The sequence below is a fragment of the Mustela nigripes genome, chromosome 1, assembly GCF_022355385.1.
Source record: "Mustela nigripes isolate SB6536 chromosome 1, MUSNIG.SB6536, whole genome shotgun sequence".
NCBI classification, from domain to species: domain Eukaryota; kingdom Metazoa; phylum Chordata; class Mammalia; order Carnivora; family Mustelidae; genus Mustela; species Mustela nigripes.
In genome coordinates, this window is record NC_081557.1 from 198,949,271 (window position 1) to 198,976,102 (window position 26,832).

Below are 26,832 nucleotides of genomic sequence, written 5' to 3' on the forward strand. Positions count from 1 at the left end.
AGCAGGCTCCCTGCGGAGCAAGGAGCCCGATGTGGGACTCGATCCCAGAACCCTGGGATCATGACCTGAGCCGAAGGCAGCTGCTTAACCAACTGAGCCACCCAGGCGTCCCCCTGTTCTAGAATTTTTTAAAAAATATCTTTTCCCCTGAATTTCCTCTTCTTCATTTTCTCTGTTCCTTTATTCTTAAAACCTCCATGAATTGTATGTTGAGCTCTGGGTGGGTCACCTAGTTTTCTTTTATCTTTGGTTTTTCATCTTGGACTTTTGCTCTTTCTGGGAAATTTCTGGAACTTCTGTTTACTAACCTTTAAAAAATTCAGATATCAGTTTTACTTTCTAAGAATTAATTTTTATTCTTTGATTTTTCTTTAGCTATTACTGCTGCTATTAAATCATCCCTTTTTGTTTTATGGATACAGTTTAATTTCTTATATCTGAGGATTTTTATGATATTTTTTAAACTTCTTGTATCATTTCTGTTTTTTCCAAGCTCCTCCTTATTTGTTGATTTTAGCCTCTGTCTTTCATTTTTATGTATTATTTGCCCATTAAATATCTGTTGACCACCTCTATATACTTGACACTGTTCCAGTAGCTTATGATATACCAGTGGAAAAATTAAACAAAGATCCTTGCCCTCTTGAAGTTCACCTTATAGTCAAAGAAGATGGAAAGGAAACAGGTAATAGTATAAGAAAATACTATATTAAGCAAGAGGGGGTAAGTGTTAAAGAATAAAGGAAAAAGGAGAGCACTGTAAGGGAGCATAGGGATGGGTTGCTGGGGGGCGAGTTGGGGCGGGTTCTTATTTAGGTTGTTCCGTGTGGACCCCACCGAGAGGTGACTCAAGCAAAAGCTTGAAGCGGGTAAGAGTTAGCCGTGTGAACATGCAGAGGAAAGCCTATTGAGGCAGAGGGAGTAACTATTGCAAAAACCCTAAGTGGGAATGTGCCTGGTGGGTGAGCAAGGGAGTCTGTGGCTGAGAGAAGGAGCTGACACAGTGGTAGGAGGTAAAGTTAGAAAGCTAATAGATGGATCATGTTGGGCCTTAAAAGCCTTTGTGAGGACTTTGGCTTTCCTCTGAGAGAAACAGAAAGTCCTTCTAAGGTTTTGAGCAGAGGAGTAACACCATCCTATATTTTCAAAGGTTCACTTGATCTGCTTTGCTGAGAACAGTCTATATGAGGCATTGGTAGAAGGAGGAAGTTCGGTTAGGAGGCTACCTTGAACCAGGGAGGTAGCAGCAGAGATGGTGAGAAATGGTCAGATTCTGGATATGTTTTGAGGATAGAGCCAAGAGAATTTCCTGACATAATAAATACGGAGTGTGAGAAGCGTCAAGAATGACCTCAGAGATTTGGCCTGAGCGTCCCAAGAGACAACCGAGAGAGAGAAGGCAGCAGGAGGACCAGCTTCGAGGGGAAGACCAGGTGATTCTGATTGACATTTTGAGTCCGAGATGTGACTTACGCTACAGCTAAGGAGAGGCTGTCAGCATTGTCATTCACTACGCTGCTTGGATCCTTTCTTGTTGCATTGTAAACAGCCTGGTACGGTACACATCTGGGTAGAGAGACAGCAGGCAGGTGGATACACGAATCTGCATTTTGGCAGAGGGATCTGAGCTGGAAATACAAATTCACTGGCACACGAAGAAGATTTAGAACCACGACACTGGAAGAATTTTTTTTTTTTTTTTTTTTTTTAAAGACCTCTTTAAGGGAGTGGGTGTAGGTAAAGGAGAGAAGAGGAACAAGGACTGAACCAGCCTTAGAAATCAAGAAGACAAGGGTCCAGCAAAGAGATCTGAGCAAAGGAGATCTTAGAAGCTTTACTCAAAAGTCAAGTGGTTCTTGATGGGCCCGTTTAATAAAGAGTGTCAGAAAATGATCGGGGAACTCCGTGTGCATGGGTGGGGCTTACTGAGTTAGGCAGCTTCGCCAGAGGGTGATTGATCATCAGCAGCTTTCTTTGGGAGAGCTCCAAACATCAGTATCTGTAGGTTCCTTTTCTGGGACCATTTGGTTTCTTTCGAGAAAACTCTTAAGCCCCCTGTGGGGACAGGCAAGTGCGGGCTGAGGGAAGAGGATGAGTACAATAGGTCTTACTTCCAAAAACCTGAAAGTGTGCCGGGTGAAGGAAGGAAGGTTCTTCTTCTACACAGTATGTAGGTGCCCATGGTTCCTAGCACAGAATTTTGTTCTGGACCCCCCTGCGATTCTCTGGTTGGGGTTCTCTAGGCAAAAGAGCTCCCCTGTCCTGGGATGGGGAAGTAGGAGTGGGGCTCAGAGGTGGAGGGGAGCAAAGCACTCCTTATTAGAGTCTGTCAACCAGTTCTTCCCTTTCAGCCTTTAGCCTCAAAGGTACCCGGAGTCCCCAGTTCCTGAGCCTGTTGGGGTTCTGGGATGAGCAGTGTCTTAGTCTTGATTGGTCCGTCCTTCTGCAGGCACTGAGGCTTCATCTGTCTGCACTCTGTCAGCTCAGCCGCTGTTCCCCTGAGGGCTGTCCTTCTTCAGAAATTTGCTAACATCTCTCTTCCACTGCTGTGTCTGCTCCCACTCTCCTTGTTCTCGATGACTCTGTATCTATTTTTTTTTTCCTTTACTGGCATTTTAGTGAGGTTTCAGGAGGGAGAAGAAGTAAACATGGGTTCAGTCTGTCATGTTTAGCACGGAGCCCTCGTGATGTGCTCTCAACACTTCTTGAACATCCATTCTCTTCTTCGACAGAGGGAGGGTCTTGTGCTCTGAGCCTTCAACAATCAACAGCATCTAATGAGAACTTGGCAAATTTTGTTCTCATGGGATTTATTTTTATACTTTATTTAGAAAGTGATATTCTTTTTCTAGTCATAAAAATTTCATTCTCCCTAATTTAACTAAAAAAAAAAATAGGTGATTTATAGAAAAATAGTGTTATATGGAGATGCTAAACTTTTGACAGTGATATATTAATGCTTGAAGTTTAGGAGACACTGTACTATTTATAAACCTCTTCACAGGAAGAAATTCCACATCTTCCTACCTTGTCTTCTGTCATCTAAGAACTTTCTCTTGGGACGTGCTGGGCTTCTGGCATGCTCAGTCCTTGGGCTGCTTCTGGTTCTGTTTGTACTTACCCTTTCCACAAATTTAATTTCTTTCAAGTTATTGCTCTCTCCCTTTTCTCTCTCTCTTTTTAAAATATTTGTGTATTTATTTGAGAGAATGAGAGAACGTGGGGGTAGGAGTGAGGAGAAGCAGGGAGAGAAGAAGAGGAAGGGGGAAAGAATCCCAAGCAGACTTTGTGCTGAGCACAGAGCTAGTTCCAGGGCTCAGTCTCACAACACTGACCTGAGCTGAAACCAGGAGCTGGAGACTTAACCAACTGAGCCACCCAGGCGCCTCTCTCTCTTTTCTATAGCTGGATGCCATTTTGGAATATTTCTCTTAAGCTGCTGTTTATTAAAAAAAAAAAGTATACACACTTAATTTTCTTGTTAGAAGTGTTTTGTTTGTTCTTTTTAATTAATCATGGCAGAATGAAGAGGGGTTAAAGAATAATGGCCAATAAGTGGGGCAGAGGGAGTGAGGAGTCATCAAATACCTTTAAGAGCATAGTGGTAATTGTCCTGAGTGCTCTCTGAAGGGTGAGTGAGGATGACCTATTCACTTCCCTGAATTTCTTCTTAGATGTTCCATTGTGCTAGACCAAGTCTTCATGTAGACTATAAGGTTTAAGTATATCAGGCCAAATCAGATTGGATTCATTGCTAGTGAAGCCATTTTGATTTTATCTGAGGTGGTTAGGGCAGGATCCCTTGGGATAACGCGGTCATCCCAAAGCCTGCTTGGCTATTCTTGTCTTCAAGGGTAGGCTCTCTTGAGTCCTGCAAATCCCCGAGAGGAAAAGCACTTTCTTTTCTGGCTCTCCTGGACCTTCTCCTGAAGGACATTGAGTCCTTCAGCCTCCCTTAAAGGTCTTAGGGTCATAGCTATATCAGATATGCTGTCTTTTTCCCTGATATTTTGTCCTAAGTTTGGTGTTAGGACTAATCCTATCTCTAAGTGGAAACTGACATCTCCTAACAACCACTTCAAGGTCCCTCTGACCAGAAGGAAGTACCTATTTCCTATCTCAAGCTCACCTCAGGTTGGATATTCATTTGCCGAGCAGAGATTATTATGGCTCCCGGTTTACCCATATTACTAGCCCAGGGCCTCATCCCCATTCAGTTCCTCTTTCCTTCTTCCAGGAAGGGTCTTAAAGAGGACTCTCTCTAGAATTTTGCATCTTTTACTGGAATACATTTTTAAACTTGTGAACAAATCAAGTATAGTTTCAACAAGGGCCATTCCTTCCAGTTATTGCTAAGCTTAGGAAATTCTATCTCATCTAATTTGAGTATCTTGATCCCTTTAGATTGAAGGATTTTATAAATCTAAGAAGCAGATCCAAGTAATAGTTTGATCTTGTTGCAATTTAAGTACATTCCCTCTGATTCTATTCTCATCAGAAGAGCGGAATAGCTGTTAATGACCCCACTCTTTTTCATACATTTGGGGACCATTATTAAGTATCTTTCATCTTCTGTATTTTGAGGCCACATTGTAATAATTCTTTAGCTTCCCCCCCCCCCAATCATTAAAAAAGTTTGGTTGTTCTCTTTGGACTAAGATTTTTCGTATTCTAAACCTGAAGTCTGGAAGTAGATGTAATGTCCCAACAATGGTTTCTTTAGTGCTGGGTAAGATAGTAGAATTTCCTCTCACTTAGTTCTTTGAATGCACCCCTATTTGCTTAATATTGAATTATTCAGTTTCTGTTCCAGAATTAGCCTGTCACAAGTAACCCATTCATCATGAACCTGAGTACTCTTTAGAAATATTACACTCTTCTTACCCACTATATCTGTAAATTTTTTGTTTTTGCTGTTTCACTTACTTTTTTATAGTCATTTTTAATTCAAATACAGAAATTTAGAGTTTCAAACTATTGGCCTTACTGTATGTCTAAAAACTCTGGAGAAAGGAAAATTCACAAAGAATAATTTTCAGGTATTCTGCAACACTGGGGTTATAATTAATGTGGATCACTTATTTTTTTTTAAAGATTTTATTTATTTATTTGACAGACAGAGATCACAAGCAGGCAGAGAGAGAGGAAGGGAAGCAGGCTCCCAGCTGAGCAGAGAGCCTGACGTGGGACTTGATCCCAGGACCCTGAGATCATGACCTGAGGGGACACTAAGTAATCTGCTGGGAGGGTGAGGAATCTTGGGAGCTTCGATTTAATATTTGCTCTTAAAATCTCGTTCTTTAATTTCTGTTTTGTGTGTGTTTTATCATGTAGATGATATTCTTTTCCAGTTGATTTTATGAGCTGGGCTAATGGATCAGCCCCATATTCCTGGTGGTTTAACACAATAGAAGTGTGTGTCCTGGTCATGTAGGGTCCTGTGTGGAGTTCCTAGTGGAGCAGCCTTCCACATGGCCATTGAGAGGCCTACACTCTAAAGTGTAGGCCTACACCCATCTAAAGGGTCTGTCCCCATCCTTGTCCTTAGAGCTCTCCCCACTCAGCCAGTGTGGGAGGGAAGGGAGCGTGGCACACCTGCTTCTTGACCATTTGGCTCAGAGGTGACATATTTTACTTTCTCTTTCCAATGGCAGGAAATGGCCCTGCCCAACTCCAGGACAGCCGGGCATCGGGTCCCTGGGTGTGCAACACCAACTTCATGCCATCTTTGTGGCCAGCTCACTACCTCTGCTACATATAGGAGGACATGTGTCTGTCTGTTGCTTTTTAATGGGGTTATGCAACCAGGAGAACTGTACAGTCAACAAAATTTGGATACCCGTGTTTTAGGAATTGCTCAGTTTGGCTGTCAGGCCTCAGTTTGGTTCTTTTTTCCAAAATGAGGTGAACTGAGCAATACAGTTCATGACAGACAGGAGCTAATGGTACTTAGTTCAGGACTGTACTCACTACTGCTGCCTTCCGGTCCAGTGGGACTCTGGAGTGGCCACAAGTCTGGGGCCCCACAGCTAGACTCCCTCGGAGTTAGGCGTGAACCGAAAATGACTCAATCTTCATAGGCTTCTTCGGGTCGTCCTTTCTGGTGACCAGCTCCTTCCGGTTGGTCTGGCACTTTCCTACCCAAAGTTCTGTGTCCCAGGAAACCCTCAGGTCTAGGCGGACTGAGACAATGTAGCTGGGACCATCCTGGTTATGAAATTCAAAGTCCCATGTTCTGAAATCCCGCTCAGTCTAGGGCAAACTAGAAGGATTGGTCACACTACTGTCTTCCTAACAGACTTTTCCTGTCATTGCCCCTGGGTAGACTTTGAGCCATACAGTGACTCTGCCTATAACAAAGGAAAAGCTTCTCCCCCAATCATTTTATGGGAAGCTTAACTATCAAAAGAGCACAGATTTTTTGAGCAGAGAGGGCTCTAACCAGGGACGAGTAGACAGACATGTTTCCCTCAGTGTGGGCATGCGGGAAAGGGGACAGTCCCTCAGTGGCCATAATGGGCTCCCTCCGTCCCTTCCCACATGAAGGGGAATGGACACAGCTGCTTCCAGTTGTTTTCTGTTGCATTTGGAGACTTTGCCTGAGGATCACCTAGAGTAAGACGACAGACCATATCTGCTTTCGTGTCCAAAAGAGACCGGGAATTATTTCCAGTTTAGTTTTCTTGTCAATGTAACTATAATTAGTCACCGATAGGATCGTTAAAAACAGAGTTTCCGAACTTGGTCCCCTTGAGTTGAACAGTGTTTGTGGACATCTTGCTGTGAACGAGCTATCTTGGGACACATCCAGGCATGAACCACTTAACTGTGGTGGCGGAAAGACATGGTCGCATGCTGGATTGGGGTGGTGCAGGAAGAGGTCATACTGAACGGGTAGAACAGGACGCAAGGTGTGTCAGCGAGGCAGGACCTGGTATTCTCAGTAGGCAGCTACAAGGAAGACCATCGCCATATAGCTGGGCTCCATGGCTGACCGTCAAGAGAATTATTTTCTATCTCTGATATATGATATTAAGACAGGGACAGAGCCTCCTTTCAGAGGGACTAGGGCTTAAGGCAGGGCAGCCCAAGTGGGGCCCGGAGGAGCAATGGATAATGAGCACGGCTAGGACCTGGGACTAGGGTGATACCGACAGTGACTAACTGCCTGGAGGGGACAAAGGGACTCGTTTTTTGGGAGCAGAACTGCCCAGATACTCCAGGCTCCGCCTTCAGGGAGCCCAAATGCAGTTACAGTTACACCCTTGCCGGAATCTCAATGGCTCCTAAGCAGCCCTGCTCACCCAGGACCTCAACACCCCCTCCGCTTATCTTCTGGGTCACTTCCTGGAGCCTCAAGGGAGGTGAGGGACACAACCCCTGCTGGAAAGCCCTTGTAGGGAGGGATCATCCCACTGTCCTGCTAGAGTCCTTCCCCAAAATCCCATGGATGCAAGCCCCATTAGCTTTCAGAGCTAGGGGTTCTGAGGGCCCAGCCCTCAAGCAGGAGTCTTAAAAGCTGGCAGGCTATCTGTGGGGTCCTCTGGGAGAAGCTGCTGGTATGGCATTGTGCTGGGGGGCGGTGCATGCAAGCGTGTGTCTCAGCCTTGCCCACCCGTTTCAGCGTGGGTATCTTCTCCTTGTCTCCACTGTAGGAGTCACTCAGCTGGCTTTCGGGTTTCCTTCAGAGGGAAATAATCTGTACAATCAGGGTATCCGTGGGAGGAGGGAAGTTCCAGAGCCCCCTATGTTGCCATCTTGGTGGCCAAATAAAATAAAAAACCTTTTTTTTTTTTTTTTTTAAATTAAGAAAATAAAGCCCCTCATGGTGACCTCGGCTAGAAGATCCAGGTCTTCAAGAATGGGTATCAACTATCTCTGGGCCGATTGTCTCATAATGTGGTGTACACAAACTTCAAGGAATAATGTGGAATCATTTTGGATTCTCTACACTATGCCACTCCCACCGGGGTCAACTCAGGACATCACAAATGACAGTAGAGTTCTTTCCGGTTGTGATAGTGTCAGCAAGGAGCACAGCCGACCTAGCCGAGATTCCTTGGGGGTGCAGCATGGGAAGGATGAGTATAATTCATCTTTTTTTTCTCTTTGCTAGGTGCAGATGAATTATAGTTCTCAGAGAACTGTTCCTTTTTGCTTAAAATAGTAACAGATTTTCTGTCCAAGTTTTCTATGAATAGAGGCAATTTGACTTGATATTGGGACAGGGCTTTGGAATTTGGCGGTAACACAGAACCTTTGATTCTCCGCAAGGCATGGTCAGCTTGTGCTATCGGGACTTATTTTTTCCCTCCGTAAAATGGGAATGAAGAATACTCCATTCAGGAGACTTTAGGGGAATTACTTAAAGAGTGTTTTTTAACTGCTGGGTAACCCAAGTGGAAGGCAATGAGTGTGTAAGAATTTTTGGGAAGAGATCTGATAAATATAAATTTTGTTATTTTCTGGGTTCTTTAGAAGAGATGTGGAATGAATTTTGGGCTTAGAATCAGAACCATCTTAAGGTCTGTCTTTTGGAAAAGAGCTAAAATTCATTCCAACTACTGGCAGCTTACATGTTGGAAAGTGATTTTTGGCCCGGATCTGAGGTTTAAGCAGTGTTTGAGTCTTACCTTGGAAAACTCATTTGACATGAAAAGACATCTAAGTTTTTATGTAATTCTTATATTATTTTTATAAGAAGAGATTAGACATTTACCTCCAGATAAAAGCATAATGTTTTCAGGTTGAGTTTTCTCATAAAATAGCCTATGTCTGAGGCGTCTGGGTGGCTCAGTTGGCTAAGCCTCTGCCTTTAGCGCAGGTCATGATCCCAGGGTCCTGGGATCCAGCCTTGCATCTGGTTCCCTGCTCAGCGGGGAGTCTGCTTCTCCCTCTCCTCCCCGGTGGTGCTATCTCTGTCTCTCTCTCAAATAAATAAGTAAAATCTTTAAAAAAAAAAAAAATGACCAGTGTCTTTATATTTTTTTTTCTTGCAGACAAAACTGTGTGGAGTTTTACCCCATATTTCTGATTACGTTGTGGATGGCTGGATGGTATTTCAATCAAGGTAATTTTAAAATAGGATCGACTCTGTTCTAATGATGACTGTGGTTCTTAGAACCATTAAGGAACAGATGTGCCACCAAACATCGACTGATTGCGGAAATTGTTTTAAAGAAAATAATCCATGTCTCTGTGCATCAAAGAGCACACTGCTCTGCAGATAAGCTAACTTTGGCTTCATTTCAGTTTAACTCGGTAAAACAAATAACAAAAACAAAACAGAACAAGAAAACCAACTTGGAGCAAACTGCATGCTGGGCATTCCCAGATGAAAATGACATGATCTTGGTCTTCAACTCTGATTCCTTAATTCCAGTTTCTCTGCAAGAGTTCACCCTAATGATCATAGCTATTATTATCTATAATACCTACGTGCCAGGTACTGTTTTACATCTTCAAACCCATCCCGTGGACAGGATAGATAGAATTGAAACCTTCCTATGAGGTAGGTTCTGTAACTGATGCCTACTCTACAGATGAGGAAACAAACCCACAGTTTACGTAGTTTGCTCAACTTAACATTCATCAGTGTGGGAGAAAACTGGCTTTCAAGTACAACTGTAGGTATTTTCTCAATAACACGTGTACCCTTGGGTTCATAAGGCTGTCGTGTTCCTGTGTGTAGCTGCTCTGCAAACATCTGGAAATATCCTTGGCGAGCTGAAGCCTTAACCCAAATATGCCTGTTTCTTTAACAGGGTCAGAGCAGCACTGGCTATCTGAGTTGGAGAAATTCAATCTCTTTGGCTTTATGCTAACTCTCATCATCTCATTTGGGTCTGACACTTGATGGCTAAGATTTCACTAAACCCCAATCCAGTGGCTTTCAAAGGCAACCTCTTTGACTGTCTTCTTGTAATTTTTGCTGTCAACTGAGGAATTTCAGATAAAATGTCCTTCAGAGAGAGAGACTTCTTAACTCTATTCCAACTCACATTTTTGTCCCCTGAGGGCATGAATGAAGGCGGTTGTTCCTTGTCAGGTAAGACTGCATTAACAACTAATAAGAAACCTGCCTTTGATAATGGGACTCAGTCTCTGCTATTTGACCCTTTGGATGTCACTGTAACGGGCTGAATGAAGCCACTATCAGAAAAGGATTTTCTGTCATAATTTTGTTCTTCCTCATGAAAACTTAAGTTGCCTGTTAATTGCCTGGAATAGTTCTTATTGGCGCCGAGGGAATTAAGTCATTATATGGGGGGTTTGGTGCGGAGGCTTCAGAACTGTAGTCTGCTTCAGGAACTGTCCACTTCCTCCCTCACATACCAGCTGCCCCCCGACCCCCGCCATCTCATCTCTTCGCTTGGCCGCCTCCTTCTCCCCTGTAGGTCCCAGGCATGCGTCCTCCCCCCAGGAGGCCTTCCCTGACCCCTTTCTAAGGGATGCTTCCTCCGCCCCCGCTGTTCCATCCCTCCTGCCTCATTTCCTTCCCTGGACTTTCAGTTCTGTGATGTTCTTCTAAGTTTTCTCCTTGTTGGCTGTCTTTGCTGATGATAAACTCTGTAAAGGTAGGGAGCTTGTATCTATTTCACTGCTGACCCCAATCCTTAGACTCTGCTCGGTGTAGAGTAGAAACTAAAGAAAATGTTTGTGATCTAATAAAATAAGGAATTTAATTTTATTCAGGATTTCAGAGCCCCAAAGATAGACTCCAAGTGTGTGCCAGAGGGCTCTCGCAATTTCCATCCATTGGGTGCTGAGGAAGAGAGAGGGTCCCTGATGGCAGGGAAAATATTGATTTTTTTTTTTTTTTTTGTGGGACAAGATGACAGAAGATCATGCTACACTTTACATTTCTTTAAGGTAAAATTTACACACTATATAGTGAAAGGCACAGATCATACATGGTCCATTCCATGAGTTTTAACAAGTGTGTGCCCATCAGATGCAGGACATGACTTCCACTCAAAATTTTTCTTTTTTTAAAAGATTCCATCTATCTATCTGTCTATCTATTGATCTATCTGCGAGAAGGGGGAGAAGCAGAGGGAGTGGGACAAGCAGACTCCATGCTTAGCATGCAGCCCAGTGTGGGGCTTGATCTTACAACCCTGGGAGTAATATCTGAGCGGATACCAAGAGTTGGACATTTTACTGACCGAGGGACCCAGGTGTCCCTAGAAAGTTTTCTTCTGCCCCTCCTCGTCAGGCCCTTTCAGAAGCAAACACCATTCTGGTCTTTTTCATCATAGTTCAGTTCTGCCCATTCTAGAACTTGCCATCGTGGGAACAATACAGTGTTTACTCTTGCACCGTGCTTCATTCACTCAGAAAAATGTTGAGAATCACCATGTTGTTGCAAGTATCCGTGTCTTTTCATTGCTGCATGGTATTCTGTAGTATGATTATCTCAGTTTGGTTATCCATTCTCCTGTTGGTAGGTTTCTGGGCTCTTTCCTGTTTTTTACTATTATGAATAAAGCTGCAATAAACATTCTGTGCAAGTTTTTTTATGGACATGTGCTTTCATTTCTTTGGGGATAAATATATAGGAATGGAATTGTTGGGTAAAAAGTGGACCCAAAAGTTGGGTCATAAGAAACTACCACAACTTTTCCCAAAGTGGTTGTACTATTTTGCATTCCCACCAATAACGTATGAGGATACCAATACTGCCAACATTTTGTGTTGTTGGTCTGTTTAAATTTTAGCCATTGCAGTGGGTTTGCGGTGGTATCCTCTCCTTGTGGTTTTAAGATGCAGTTTGCTGATACTGAATGATGTTGAATAATGTTGAAAAAAATTCTCATGTGCTTATTGGTACATTTGTTTGTCTTCCTATATGAATTGTCTATTCAAATATTTTGCCCATTAAAAAAATTAAGTTGTTTTTGTCAGAGCTATTGGTGCATTCTGGACATGTGTACATTTTGTGAGCATTTTCTCAGTTGTCATACCACGTTTTGAGAGACCGCCATCACATTCCGTATCTTCTCTGTTTCCTCTCTGTAGTTTTTGCTACTTGTCTGGGTCTGGTGTACATATATGCTCGTCACCAGTATTTCTGGGGATATTCGGAAGCAGCTAAAAAAAGGTAAGGAGAAACTATGAACTGGGTGACACTTAGGAAAAGAGAGGCTGGGTGGCGTCGAATTAACTGTGCATTCCTGAGGTTATTAGGGCCCCGATGGTCGTGGTTGCACAAGTGATCTGAGTGGCCCAAGACCCTTCTTCCCAGGCCTTGCATAACTAGGGGTGAGACGGGAACATCAAGTACAAACTGGGCACTCAGTGTGCGCTCGCAGCCGCCACACTGGAAATCCTTGCAAGGATTGCGCACAATCTCCAAAAAGCCGCAAAGCAAACAATCCTGCCCAGGCGTGACCATCCTTTGAGTGTGCAAAGGATGGCTTTGTGGCTAGGCATCCCCTTAAATTCATGTGATGAATCCAAATTTTCAAATGGCAAAAGCGTTTGAAGTTCTGGGAGGTGCCAGTGGTGAGCAGCCTACCCCCGAACGCCTCCCATCATCGCTGCACTGGTTACCATGTCTCTGCCTCGTGTCTTTCTTGTAGGATCACCGGTTTCCGGCTGAGTCTGGGGAGTCTGGCTCTGCTGATGGTCCTAGGTACCCTGGGGATTGCAAACAGCTTTCTGGATGAGTACCTGGACCTCAATGTCGCCAAGAAACTGAGACCCTTCTGATGTCCTCCCCTCCCTTTGCCCAAATGTTTGCAGAAGCTGTTCACACCCTGAAGGTCATGTGGGGTCAAATGGATCAATTATTAAAAAGAGAAGGCTTTATTTTGTTTTTCCTGAAATGGCTTTGTAGGAACATACCCGTTAGAGAATGCGTTTCCTGTTTAAGAATTAAAGTCCACCGTGACAGTGTACAGCCTATCCTCAGTGGAAGGTGCACGGGCTCTGGTTCTTGACGTGCATGCTGAAGCCATGACTGCTTATGTGGGAGAGAGCAGCCTGACCACGCACCGGGTTTTCTGTGGCGCCATCGTCCCCTCACCGATAATGGTCCCACCACTCCTGTCCCACTACTACGTTCCAGACAGATGCTAAACAGGACGCCACGCTCACTTTATGGGCTGTAGGAGAGCAACAGATGGCTGTACACGGGGGAAGTCAGGCAAACACATAAAGTAGCCAGAGAAGACAGTCCTCAACTAATAGCACAAAACAAATCTGGGTGCGAAATTTCCCTTTTTAAAGAAAAAGGGAAAAAGGGATGGGGGGGAAAGGCCTATCATTTTTAAGGAAGCATCCTGAGACTAGTGTGCAGCTGATGTCCTTGCCCCTGGTCAGGGGAAGGAGGGTCATGGTCACAGCTGGAGCGAGGACGGGGTTCTGCTGTACTTCCTGTGTCATGTGGGGTTTGGGGTTGGCCGCTGCTGTGACTCTCCTTTATTTTCTTCATCTTTTTTTTTTTTTTTTTTTTTAAAGATTTTATTTATTAGAGAGAGAGAGAGAGAGAGAGAGCGCACAAGCACAAGTAGGGGGAGCAGCAGGGAGAGGGAGAAGCAGTCTCTCTCCTGAGCAGGGAGCCCGATGCAGGGCTCGATCCCAGGACCCTGAGATCATGATCTGAGCCGGAGGCAGACAATCTACTGAGCCACACAGGCACCCTACTTTTTTCATCTGTAGGATGGGAATGAGTTCACCTCACAGTCTTCAGGGACTTCAGGAAAATGGAATTATGAGCCCATATAACACATTTTAACATCAGGAAAACGGCTCTGTCGATTTTTCTAGAGAAATCTGGACAGCATCGAGTCTGTCGTGGGCATCTTCAGGAAGCTGTTGATTGGGACTATGCATAATAGGAAAAGACTATGCATAATAGGAAAGACTATGCATAATAGGAAAAGAGATAAAGGCATTGAAAAAGTAGCGTTTCCAGAATAGTGGGGAAGAGATGACAACCCGGGGTCCCAAATAACAGTACTAAATATTTGCAAATACCCTGAGAACGCAGTGGTCTGAAAATGGGGCTATCAAGATCCTCCTCACGGGCTGTTTGCCTTTGAATAAGGCCCCTCACCCATAGGGGGCGGCTAGCAAGGCAGTAAAGACCAGAGCCAGCCAACACCAATCCTGTTGGAGCCCGTGCTGGGCCCGCTACCGCAGTTCCGTGTGGTTCTTTGCCTCTGTTTTCCTTGGGTAAAATGGGGCTATTCCTCACTGTAAAATGCTGTGTTTCTATGGTCTTTTTACTTTTTAGTATTCTGATCAGTTATGATGACTTGTATTGTGACATTTGATTGTTTTACACATTGAAGACAATAAAGAAGAAAGAAAGCAAATTTTTTGACCCCAAAGAACAGTTACTGCATAATCATATCCTTTGGAAGTGGGGGAAAAGAACACACGACTTTCTCAATCTGGCACTTGAGCATTTATAAACAATTTTTTTTTTAAAGATTTTATTTATTTGACAGAGAATGATCACAGGTAGGCAGAAAGGCAGGCAGAGAGAGAGGAGGAAGCAGGCTCCCTGCTGAGCAGAGAGCCCGATGAGGGGCTCGATCCCAGGACCCTGGGATAATGACCTGAGCCGAAGGCAGAGGCTTTAACCCACTGAGCCACCCAGGCTCCCCTAAACAATTTCTATGTTGCATCTAAATTGGAGCTATTTAAAAAAGTAAATTACAGGGGTGCCCGGGTGGTTCAGTCGGATAAGCATCTGCCTTCCTTTGCCTTCTGCTCCAGTCATGAACCCAGGGTCTTGGGATTGAGTCCTGCATCGGGCTTCCTGCTCAGCGGGGAGCCTTTCTCTCTCCCTCTGCCTGCCGCTCTCCCTGCTTGTGCTCTCTGTCAAATAAATAGATAAAATCTTTAAAAAAAAAAGTAAACTACAAATACACAAAATTTGGTTAAAAACTTGTGGAGAGGGCGCCTGGGTGGCTCAGTGGGTTAAGCCGCTGCCTTCGGCTCAGGTCATGATCTCAGGGTCCTGGGATCGAGTCCCGCATCGGGCTCTCTGCTCAGCAGGGAGCCTGCTTCCTTCTCTCTCTCTCTGCCTGCCTCTCTGCCTACTTGTGATCTCTCTCTGTTGAATAAATAAATAAAATCTTTAAAAAAAAAAAAAAAACAAACTTGTGGAGAAAGAAGATGGGCACACCAGGCCCATCAGAGCGTTGTATCTTTAAACATCTGAACCATAAAATTTATTTCCTTTGTTCTAATTCTATTGTTACCAAGGCAACCTCTTGATTATTTTAATTCCTATAAATTTGGCTACAAGGAGGAAACATACTGGCCAGAGAGATGTTGAGTTTCTGATCTGTTTGAGAATTATAGATGTATATGATTTGTATACTAATCAGTTGATGGGTTTTATTTTTAGAAATCAGATTCATTGTCTCAAAAAATGTTGTGAAAAAAGGGACAGGAAACTATTCTCTGTTAAAAGTTTTAAGAGGCATAAAAACCAAATGGCAATATGGGATCCTTGATCAAATCCTGGTTGGGAAAAAAAAAAAACCCCAAAACAGTTACGGAAGGCATGTGGGCAAGACAACTGGGACAATCTGAACATAAAGTAAGAATTAGGTGGTATTAGGGAATTCGTGTTAATTGTGTGAGGTGCGGTAATGATCTTCTGGTTAGGGGAGAGAATGTCCTAATTCTCGGGAGCTGCATGTTGAGAGGTTGAGGGGTGAAGGAACCGAATGGGGATAACTTATCTGGAGTTGTTCTGCGATGGAATCACAGAAGGCATACATGACACAGTGCTAATAGTTACTAAATTGAGGCATGTGTGCAGTTACTCATTGGATCGTCGACTTTTCTGTTTGATGAGGTTCATAATGAAAAGTTCAAAAATAATTTCTAAGAAGTTAAAACCTAAAATCAGATTCTTGGTAGCTGTGAAATTTTTTTTTTTTTTTTAAGATTTTCTTTTACTTAATTGAGCGCTCTATGCTTGCGGTGGGATCTGTGGGATCGATAGAGCCACAGCAGTAGCGGTGGCCCAGCAGCTGTCCCGGACACAGCAGGGGCGCCAGGGCCTCCCTTGTGCGGATGCTGCCGTAACTGCCTCCACCTGTTGCATGAAATCAGACAGGTCGTGGTGACTTGCCCATAAGACACTGGTGTGGGAATCAAATGTTACCAGAATTAGGAAAGAGACTAGAGGACAAAACAGAGAAGAGAAAAAGAGGGGGGAAAAAAAAAACAGTGAAAAAATAAAACAACAGAGCACTGATTTTACAATCAAGTAGCTTTGTTCCCTTTCTGGGCTTTTCCTCTCCCCGACTTGCCTTTGCTGGGTTGGAGGTGGGCGCGACGTTAATAAGGAAAAATACCAGCTCATTTGTTTTTTCACCTCTTGTCTCTAGACAGAGTTTTCCTTGAAAAGAACGGTCACAGGCAGAGATAGCTCATCTGGTGCTTCTGAAAGCTCCTTTAGGCAATAAAATGCATCTTTCTCACGGGGAGAAACGTGGAGTGACTTTCCAGATAGATATTTACTCTCTGCCTCTCCCCTCATTGCACACTTACTGCACTGGGATTTTAAAAAAAGGTCGGTGAGATACATATAGGAAATCCTTCCGAAGGAGAAGGGGATGGCGTTCATCCTGTGCATGACACACCTCGGTGTCGATGAAAATGCGTGCTTTTAATTAGTCCGGGCTTAGGAATACTCAACTCTTCTCGGAGCTTCAAGTTTTTCTGTTAATCAGACTACCCTCCCCGCCCCCATCAGTTCGTTCTTCCAGCTCCTGTCATCTGGTAGAGTACTAAGCCCTTATCAGTGGGACAAAGCCCCAGGTCACACTGTTCTCTGCAGGCCGTTTTTCGGCAGCCGCTCTGGAACCATCGGCCTCCAGGAGTAGGACCGGCCTCTCCCACAGTCACATGCATTCTTCCTCTCGGTTGGTATGTATCAAAACTCACCTTTGTTTTGGATCTGTTTTTGATGATTTTATTCTGTGCTTGTGGGCTGTTTTTCTGCTTAACCCAGATAGTTTTGAATGGTGGTGTTTTACTGTGCCTTTTCAAGTTTGATGGAAAGTCTTAGGCCAAGTCTCCTAGAAGGGGAGGGGTTTCACATGTGTGTGATTCACATGTGTGTGATTCGTTAGCAAAGGCCCCCCAGGAGGGTAATCAGAACAGAGGGGGGAAGGGTGAGAAGCCAAGTAAGGACAACTTCAGGCAAAGTCTCAGCCTCTGCCTGGTCCCACAGGGGAGCTCTCGAACACAAATCCTACCTCAGGACTTGTCCAGACCACCTGACTGTGTTCTCACATTCTTGCACTAGCGAGTCACTGACTACCGTGGATCTGAAGAAATGTAAACTTCTTTTTTTTTTTTTTTTTTAAAGATTTTATTTATTTATTTGACAGAGAGAAATCACAAGTAGATGGAGAGGCAGGCAGAGAGAAAGAGAAGCAGGCTCCCTGCTGAGCAGAGAGCCCGATGCGGGACTCGATCCCAGGACCCTGAGATCATGACCTGAGCCGAAGGCAGCGGCTTAACCCACTGAGCCACCCAGGCGCCCCAGAAATGTAAACTTCTAATCATTTCCAACAGTTTGTGGATGGTGCAGGCCAAGAGAGATGCAGCGAGGGCTAGAAGTGAGGTGTCTGTGTGTGTGTGTGTGTGTGTGTGTGTGTGGACAGTGTCTGCTACAGTCGGGCGTTACTGTATATATTCCTTGAGGGTTACTTTCCCTTCCCTATATTCCTTGAGGGTTCTTTCTTTTTTTTTAAAGTGAAAATTTTACTATCAATTTTCCAATGAGCCAGTTGGAAATTGAAAGTACTGAATCTACAAATGGACCTCAGTATGTTTCTTTCATAGCTGACTTTCTTCTCTTCTGTTTGCTACATCCATTGGGATGCAAATTTAGAAAGTTTTAGTTGTGTGGTTGAATTTAAAAGACTGGGAATGATTGACTGATCTCCTCTGTTAAATAAATGTTTAATGATATCACGAATTTTGAGACAGGAACTGCAGTTAATCAATTACCCAGGCATAGTATATCTGTTTAATTAAGGTTGGAGATCCAGTGACATTCCTCAAATAAACTGTACTTTGGGTTGATTCAGATAATGATCTTTTATTTGTTTTCTTTTCTTTAAAAGTGGTATGTCAACATCACTTCATTTCTACATTTCAGAGTTCTGTACATTTCTTAAAAGGAAATAAGCAATGCTCAATGTACAAAGTAAAAACAGAAAACTAGAAAAATCTGAATAAAATGGAGCAAGTTGCCATAGGTCATACAGTACAAATTAGTCATTAGATGTCATCTGAAGTGCAATATACCACTGCTGTGATGATGAGTTAAGGAATGAAATAAAAATACTCTATTTTAAACAAACAGTATATATATATTTATATGTATATTTTTTACAGATAGTAGACCCAGTGATATCTGCAGTATTGTAAAAACTTATTTACAAATAACTTTTTTAGACATTACATATACATCAGCACCGTAGTAAAAACAAAAACAAAAACAAAAACAAAACGACCTTATTAAAATCTACCTCTCTAGTTTAGTTGGTCCCAGTACTAAGCATTTGGAGGAAGCTATTAAAAGGTAATGGAGCCCCTTCTCCCCTCAGCCACCTCCAGTTTCTCATCATTGCTCATATATGTTTCCTGTACCTTTCAGAAAAAGGTAATTATATTTTCTGTCTTCTTGCTTGTTTACTTTTTTATTTTCTTCGTTTGGTTTTTACCTGTCTCTACTCAAGAGTTTCCATGGTGGTGTCCCTCCCCCATGCAAGGAGTTCATGGTCACCTGCCACCAGGTCTTCCGAGGAGGAGCACAGCCCCTGCCTGGTCTCTTGCCCAACTGGCCTCCTCTGGGCTCCATCCTGCCCCTCGCTCAGTAGATCCACCGCCTTGGGACATGGGGAGCAAGCCAACGACAGCGTTTGCCTGCCTATTACCTCTCTGCCCTCTGCCCCCAGCTTTCCTCTCGAACCCCCCCATCCCCCATCTCAGGACCCGCCCTGTGCGTGTAACCAGGCCAGCTCCCCACAGCCTGCACCCATGCGTGGTCACACGGAGGGAGCCAGGCTTTCGGACACCAAGGGAGAGTGTGGCGCGAGAAAAGCCCGCTCCGCTCTTCCTACGGACAATATACCACGTGGCCTCCCAAACGGGGCAGTGGGAACAGCAGCAAGGACAAAAGACACAGCCTTATGGTAAGTAGCAGAGGCTGTCATCCCTTGCCGCAGATGTCGCTTGGGGCAGATCTGAGTGAATTACAACGAGAACGACTGTACAGGGCTTTGGAAGTGGATGACCTTGCCCACGTGGAAGGAACAGAATTTTCCTTCTTTTTATCATCAAAATGGGTCAGGTGGAGCAACGGACTCTTCAGTTCCTCATCTCTGAGCATTTTAGAGTCGTCTTTCTGGTGAGGAGGGATTAAGGGCAAGGCCAGTTTCAGAGCATCACCCCTGGGAGTTTTCTGAAGGGAAGCAGAGCCTGTGCCGTTTGGGCCACGTCTCCCAGGGTAGACCAGAAGCATCGCGTGTGGCTCACGGTAACCCGCCATGCAACGTCAGAGGGGCTGCTCAGTTTCGGGCAGAGAATATTCAGCCGACTACACGTTAGAAAAAGAAAACTCCAGTGTTGCCTTTGCATTTCAGGCGTTGTCTGAGTTCTTCCTTTATTAGGATTCTGCCCAGGTCCCCTAAAGACACAAGCTTCATTTCTTCTCCTATAGTCTGTAAGGAGAAGCAAGGGCAGGATGGGGTGGAGGCAGGAAGGAGCAAGGGCAGGGGTGCGGGGAAAAGCGGCCACACGGGCAGACATAGCATCCAGTCGGGGTCTCCCCTACCCTGTGGCCACCGGAAGTAGATGTGAACTGCCTTGCCAAATTGGCAGGACACCGGGCCCCCAGGAGGCTCCAGCCCGACTACCTGGAGTGCCGGCCGCCACCGTCATGGCCATGATCACTGGCAGAGGGCTGCCATCCCCAGGACTGCCGGAGGACCCTTCTCCAGGCTTGCCTGGCTCTCTCTGAGAGGCAGCTGAGAGCAACGCCTCTACAATTCCTGAGGGTCATCACAGGGCAGCAGACAGGCTCGTAGGATCCTCTGTTGTCTCCCGTTCTTCGTGCCTACCGGCCAAACACAGCAGCATGTCTCGACGCCTGACCTCTCTTTGCAGCCAGGGTTCAGCGCATTTCCGACCTGTGCTCTGGGCCTGTGCAACCACGCAGCAGCCTCTGCGGGACGCTCCTCGGCCCCTGAGGCTTTGCGGTCTGCGGCCCCGGGGGGCCAGGCGGGGCTGGCGGAGCCCTCACGCTGGGCAGCAGTCCCGTGAGGCTGGAGCAGAGATCCCTGGGCCAGGCGTGCACCAGAGGGCCGAGCGGAGGGGCCTCGGATCCGTCTTCCCTGCCTGCCTCCGCGGTGTCTGCCTCTCTCACAGCCAGGATCGGCGTGGCCTGGTGTCTCGGTTGCTGTGTGAAAATCAGGTGAAATGAGGCCCAGCGGGGCTGTGGATTGGCACCTGGATCTTTCACTGTCAGCCAGCTGCAGTTTTGCTCAGTTTGCGTGGGTCAAAAAAACAAAAAAACAGGGATGGCTCAACATCCTGTTTCTTTTACACGTTTTAAGCTTTAACACTAGGAGTCGTGCTTCTCGGGTTTCCTTTGGACTAGGGGTTCCCGAACAACTCATCAAGCTCCTGCATCCACTCGTCCCCTGGGCCGCCTTTGATGATGGAGTCCACGAGGTCCGCACTGTCCGAGAGGCCGGGGAAGGAGGCCCCGGCTGCCTCGCCGCTGTAATTGTAGGACATGTCCTGAGGGGCGTTCCGCTCGTAGGCCTGGCTCTGGCCACCCGGAGCGAAGTTGCCGCCGGGCATCTGCTGCTGGGCTGGGGGCTGGCTGAACGCTGGCAGGCTGGGGACGCCCTGGCTTAGGCCAGACATGACCATCGGCCTGGCCTGGCCGCTGCTTTGTTGTCCTGGGAGTGGCGGCATCATCTGCCGGCCCATGGCAGCTGGGTTGAGGGTTCGCACGGCGCCAGTGTTAGCGTCCACGACCTGGCTCAGTCCCTGTGGGAAGTGTTGCTTGGTCAGCCTCGGCTGGCCAGCTTGAAGCGGGTAGCTGGCGCCGTTGTTGAATGATCCCAGTTCTCCACTAGTCCTCCCGGGCATGCCTTGTAAGCTCCTCTGTGGCCAGCTCTGCGCTCCCTGCTGGACTGTTCCCATAATGCCCTGCAGCCTTGGCGGGCCCTGGGGCCTTGGCAGGGCTTGGCTCACCGGCCCTTTCATCTGCTGGTGCTGCTGGGTAATGGCGGAGTTCACCAGCATGCTCTGACCGAAACCGCTCACCATCCCAACCCCTTGCCCCGAGGTGGGCTGCCTTGGCCCCTGGGCTTGGTTGTGTGTGATGCTCATACCACTTTGGTTTGGGTGCTGCAACATTTGGGTCATTCCTGTGCTCATATTGTACATTCCTGGTTGGCTGGTAGGCGTGTTGCTATAAGGGGCCAGTCCCATCTCTGACTGGGCTGCTGCCGTGGCCATTGTCCCTGGGTTCTGGGAGGGTCCCATTCCCATCATGCCTGCGTTCTGTGCCATCAACCGCGACGTTCGAATGCTCTGGAGGGCTGCTTGGCTTCTCACAGCTGCGATGTCCTGGGGAGAACCTACAGGGGAAGAAAAGACATTCCCATCCACTCATCTCGATAAGCAATTTACTGTAACATATTGTTGCGATTATCTGTAGGCATGACAAAATTCTTTTATACGAAAGGATCTACTCTGATCCTAAGTCCTTAACAAAAATGATTATTTTTCTGACTATAACATAGGCTGATTGTAAAAAAACTCAGAAAAAACTGAAAAGTACAATGATGAAAATTCAAGTTACCCGAATTCCCCCCCATCCAGAGATAACCACTGATAACTACTGTATAAATAGACACATGAAAATAGGGATCATACTGGACACATGCTTTTGTAGTTGATATACTCTGTTATTCTTTTTGTACACATTTCAGAAGCAATTTTTTTTCTCACTCTTCTTGATAGGATGCCACCCTCAACCAATCAGATACCATTATTCTTGGAGGTGAGAGGGAATTCACATCCTGGGCTAAATTAAGAAGCAACGGCTGATCACTTTGTGTATTCTATTTGTGAAGTGGAACATGGTTCAGTAGAGAATACTATCAATAAAGACCATTAGGCTAATTTCCCTTAAGACTTGAGCGGGATTTGAGAGGTTAAAGGTCACTGCTTCTGCTAAGAAGCTATTTCAACAGATGGGACATTTTTTGGATCCACTCTACAGATTTCCACATGCTCCAGATTCTCTGAATCATAACATGTCAGTGCAAACTGGCCAGCTTCCTGAGCTAGAAAAAGAAATCATCCTGCTACTTACTCCTTGGCAATGAACTTTATGCATTTTTGTAGCAAAGTCCACTCACTCCTACAAGTCGGCAGTGACTTCTCTCAGCAGATCACTGACATGGTTTTAATGATGCTGTTTAAAAGCTGGCCAGAGGATGAAGGCCAAGTCTCTCAACTCTAATTAGGCATTTGAGGGAGTCCTTCTTTACATGTTCCTAGGAAATTTCCAAATCAGCCAAGAGAAAGAAATGTCACCCTTAGAGCCCCAGTCAGTTTTGTAAAGGGCTAGGAGATGCACGAAAAGAAGTTTTTCCCATGTCCCTCTTAATAATGATTAAGTCTATGAGACACAGAAAAATGGTTTTATTTTCTGGACATTTAAAAAAGATGCAGCATGGGAGCCAATCGATATTATAAGCAAATGTGATACCACTTGGAACTGGGATGAGAAACCAGATGAAAACAGTGTAAGCTTGTTAAGCCTGGCACCTGGGCAGTAAGTGTATTTCTGTCTTCCTGATGGGGTTATTGATTTCTGGGGAGCAAATAGGTCTCCATATTTTCTTTCTTTCTTTAAGAAAGAAAATTATGGGAATTTTGATTATGACTTAAGTTTTTGTGGCTTGAGATCGATACCATGCTGCACTGAGAAATGAAATGGTTTCTGTGGGGGAAAGCTGCCAGGGCTGGGGGCGAGCCCTAGAAATGTTTCAGTTTTCCGTTTTAAGCTTCATTATATCGAAGTGACTTAAAAAAAAAATCAAAAGTTCCTGTTAAACACTGGATGAGAGTATATATTGCAATCTGTAATCTTGTTATGAAGTTTTGTGACCTTAATGACTAAATCTGTATTGACTACATGGCAAGTCTGATCAACTGTGGTGAAATGGGTTATTGAGTTGTTTATAAAAAAATTTTAAGGAGAAAATATTGCTGACTCAGAGACTGATTGGCTAGACCCAAATTTTGTAAACAGGCTAATGAGCTGCTGGAAACAGATGAAAAGACTTCCATATTTTGGACATTTTTGTTGTATGTTTATAATGGATCTATTGAGGGACTGGAAATGGTCTGGGCCACTTTGGTGAATGAGAAATAGGTTCCTCTTTTTAGAAGACAGAAATGCTGCAATGCCTTTTAAGAGTTATTGAAGCATTAATCCAAGCCAACCTTTATTTTTAGTATAAAATGACTGTACTACTATCTAGGTATAACTTTTATAGAAAAAAGGGCATTTTATTTTATTTATTTATTTTAAGATTTTATTTATTTATTTGACAGAGAGAAACACAGTGAGAGAGGGAACACAAGCAGGGGGAGCTGGAGAGGGAGAAGCAGGCTTCCCACTGAGGAGGGAACCTGATGTGGGGCTTGATGTGGGGCTCTATCCCAGGACCTTGGGATCATGACCGGAGCCAAAGACAGATGCTTAATGACTGAGCCACCCAGGTGCCCCAAAAGGGCATTTTAAAACCAGCACTCAGTTCCATATTTTTATCCTAAGTAGAAACAAAATGCTTTTTTATTAATCTAGTTTAATACTTGTATAGAAAAAAATGCAAATGTGTTTAAAGAATTACCTTGTCATTATCTGATTACTATATACGTTAAATAACAGACTAATTTTTTTTCTTCTTCCGTTTTTGTCTAAGACATATTATTGTGAGGACGCTGTACTCAAATTAATTTTCTTGCCCACTGGTCACAGTGTCAAAGAAAATCTTCCACATTCAAATAGAAATCATAGGCAATTTTTTTTTTAAAAGGGTCTGTTTCCTATTTTCACTCATAGGAAGCCTGTATTTGTGAAAAATAAACATTTCTCTATAGGCATGTAACATTGCCCAGAGGCACAAAACTTAATAAGGGAAAGATAGTCATTAAACCTTTGAGATATGTAGTGGTGAGTGTTCATGGAGGTTCTCATGCAAGTTGTTCCTAACGTAACTCTCCAAGGACACTATTTCTTATCTACCAATTTGCTGTTTTCCCAGATACATAACATTATGATATCTAAGGTGTTAGTAAAATAAGGATGAGAGGAAAAGAAAAGAAAAGAAAAAAGTGTACCAATCGCCTCAGGGACCCAACAATGTCACTGGTGGTTCAGCCTAAGTACAGCTCAAGTTCAAAGAGAAAAACTTTTAAAACTGGACCCAAACCATATGGAATAACTCCTAATACAGAAGAAGTATTACATTTCAGTGGGCTCCTTTATTCCAAAAGATAATAAATGAATTATGAACCTAGAAAAGTCAAGGGACACTCTGCTGGGTTTTTAGAATTTTACATTTTTAATTTATTGTTAATGGAAATCACTGGTTCTTAAAGTGTGGGCCTTGGCCAGCAGCCCCAGCAGCAGAGCAACTCCTAGGAGCCTGTTGGAAAAGCAGATTCTCAGGACCACCCCAGACCTGTGGAATGAGAGACTCTGAGGGTGGGGCCAGGCCGACTGTGCTTTTTTTTTTTTTTTTTAATTCAATTTAGTTAACATATAGTGTATTATTAGTTTCAGGGGTAGAATTTAGGGATTCATCAGTCACATATAGCACTCAGTGCTCGTCACATCACGTGCCCTCCTTAATGCCCATCCCTCAAACACCCCTTCCCCCCACTCCCCACCCCGTCCCCTCCAGCGACCCTCGGTTTGCGCTTCCACAAGCTCTACTGGTGATTCTGATGCAGCTTAAGTTCGAGAACTATATCTAAAACAAGAATTATGCGTGTAACAGTGACCATTTCTGCACTCCCCTGCCTATGACCAAGTGAGAAGCAGAATTCTTCAAACACTACCAGCACTAATTTAGTGCACAGAACACCCGTGCACAGCTTCATTCCTTTTGTCCTTCGCCAGGGTCAAGTCCAAGGGTTCTGAAATGATACATGTGTTCCAGGGGTAGGAGGGGGAGGGGTAGCTACTCAAGCCCCCGTATTTTCATAGGCAATGTTTTCAGACTCTTTAAAACCACTACTCATGGCATGTGATCCAGGATATACACCTGTGGGTTTATGACAGAAATAAAAGTTTCCCTTATTGTGATATACTTGGATAACTGTTTTCTATTCTATTTTTATTATTATTATTATTTTTAAAGATCTATTTATTTGACAGAGAGCAAAAGAGAGCACATAAGCAGGGAGGGGGCAGAAGGAGAAGCAGTCTCTCCCACTGAGCAGGGAGCCTGATGCAGGGCTTGATCCCAGGACTCTGGGATCATGATCTCAGCCAAAGGGAGATGCTTAACTGACTGAGCCACCCAGGTGCCCCAGCATTCCATTTCTTTTAAAAAATGTTGGTTGTGACCCATTAGCTTGTCTTTCCAACCTACTTGTGTGTTGCAGCCCAAAGACTGAAAAATGCTACCCTACATCATCAATTTTTCACCTGCCGTCCATTGAGCAGGGTAGCACTTGTGCAAATGCTATGCAAAGTCTGTATATGTTTACATATATGCATATTTATGTGCAAGGAGCTTCGCAGCTTCTGGCAGAGTCTCAAAGCCTTAGGTAACACTTGAGAACTAGGTCCCACGCAAAGGGCAGAGGATGGGAATTAGGATTTCCACTACTGGGTAGCCACTGGAGCCCCCTAAAAACTCCTGTGATAAGACTGGGAAGGGTCTTCAGCTCACCCTCTACCCCATAAAAGACTTTCAGGGGCTCTCTTCATTGGAGAAGGAAGGGATTGGTATTTGAGTAGATTTTCTACTACATAAAGGAATGGCAACAGAGATCATACAATGTGCCCATTGCTACTGGGTCACGAGTCAGGATTTCTGCAAAGGGCAGCAGGATCAAGATAATCCAGTCAAACTCAAGGCCCCGTAGGTCTTCTAGATTCAGCAGAAATTGGCGGCTGCTGCAGGCCAGATTTTTCCTTGTCAGTTGTTGGAAGTGAGGGCTTTGGCCCGCTGATGTGTTAGGATTAGCAAGAGGCATGTGGCACAGGGCCGTTCCTCCCATGCTCACTGAGATGATGATCCAGACATAGCCAAGGCTGACATGGAACCAACCAGGCACCAGTATACCCTTATTGGCTCTTAAACTACTGAAATACTTCCTTATCTCTGGTAAAGAATAGCTGCCCCAGTCCTGCCCCTGCCCCCCCCAGCCACTCTGACCCCTCCCGGGGCCAACCAGGGCCTCTCTGTGACCCAGCCACCCAAAGGTCAACACCCAGCACGGTAGAGGATTCCAAAAATGCGTTCTGATGGATTGGTACCCTCAGTTTTCAAATATTTTTAATGTTACCTGAACGCGAACCCAGCCCAGGAGGCCAGGCCCCTGGCTACATTTGGATTTACACGTCACGGCTGGAAGGTATAAAACGGAAGAGGGGTGCACTGGCCTCACCTTGGAACTGATTGACCTGCTGCACGGGGTATGGATTCCGCTGCTGCTGGAGGTGCTGGCGGGGTAAATGGGATTGCTGCAGCTGCTAGAACGACAGGACAAGAAGGGCAGGGGGGTGACATGGGA

The 26,832-nt window shown here is 44.9% G+C and overlaps 2 protein-coding genes across 3 annotated transcripts in view; one reads left to right on the plus strand and one right to left on the minus strand.

The window, feature by feature from the left end:
- Positions 1–12,813, plus strand: part of MGST2 (microsomal glutathione S-transferase 2) — a 20,822-nt gene extending 8,009 nt beyond the window's left edge. The window contains exons 3-5 of the mRNA XM_059395547.1: positions 9,000–9,070; positions 12,022–12,103; positions 12,585–12,813. Coding sequence (XP_059251530.1) covers positions 9,000–9,070; positions 12,022–12,103; positions 12,585–12,714 — 283 coding nt within the window. The 3' untranslated portion in view covers positions 12,715–12,813. The remainder of the gene's footprint in view (positions 1–8,999; positions 9,071–12,021; positions 12,104–12,584) is intronic.
- A 5,252-nt stretch (positions 12,814–18,065) lies between these two features.
- Positions 18,066–26,832, minus strand: part of MAML3 (mastermind like transcriptional coactivator 3) — a 404,537-nt gene continuing 395,770 nt past the window's right edge. The window contains exons 4-5 of one of the 2 annotated variants that reach the window (XM_059378561.1): positions 26,707–26,788; positions 18,066–21,644 (exon numbers count right to left, since the gene is read on the minus strand). In XM_059378561.1, the coding sequence (XP_059234544.1) occupies positions 20,647–21,644; positions 26,707–26,788 (1,080 nt within the window). In that variant the 3' untranslated portion in view covers positions 18,066–20,646. Of the gene's footprint in view, positions 21,645–26,706; positions 26,792–26,832 lie in introns of both variants that reach the window. The other variant, XM_059378555.1, reaches the window with a different exon arrangement.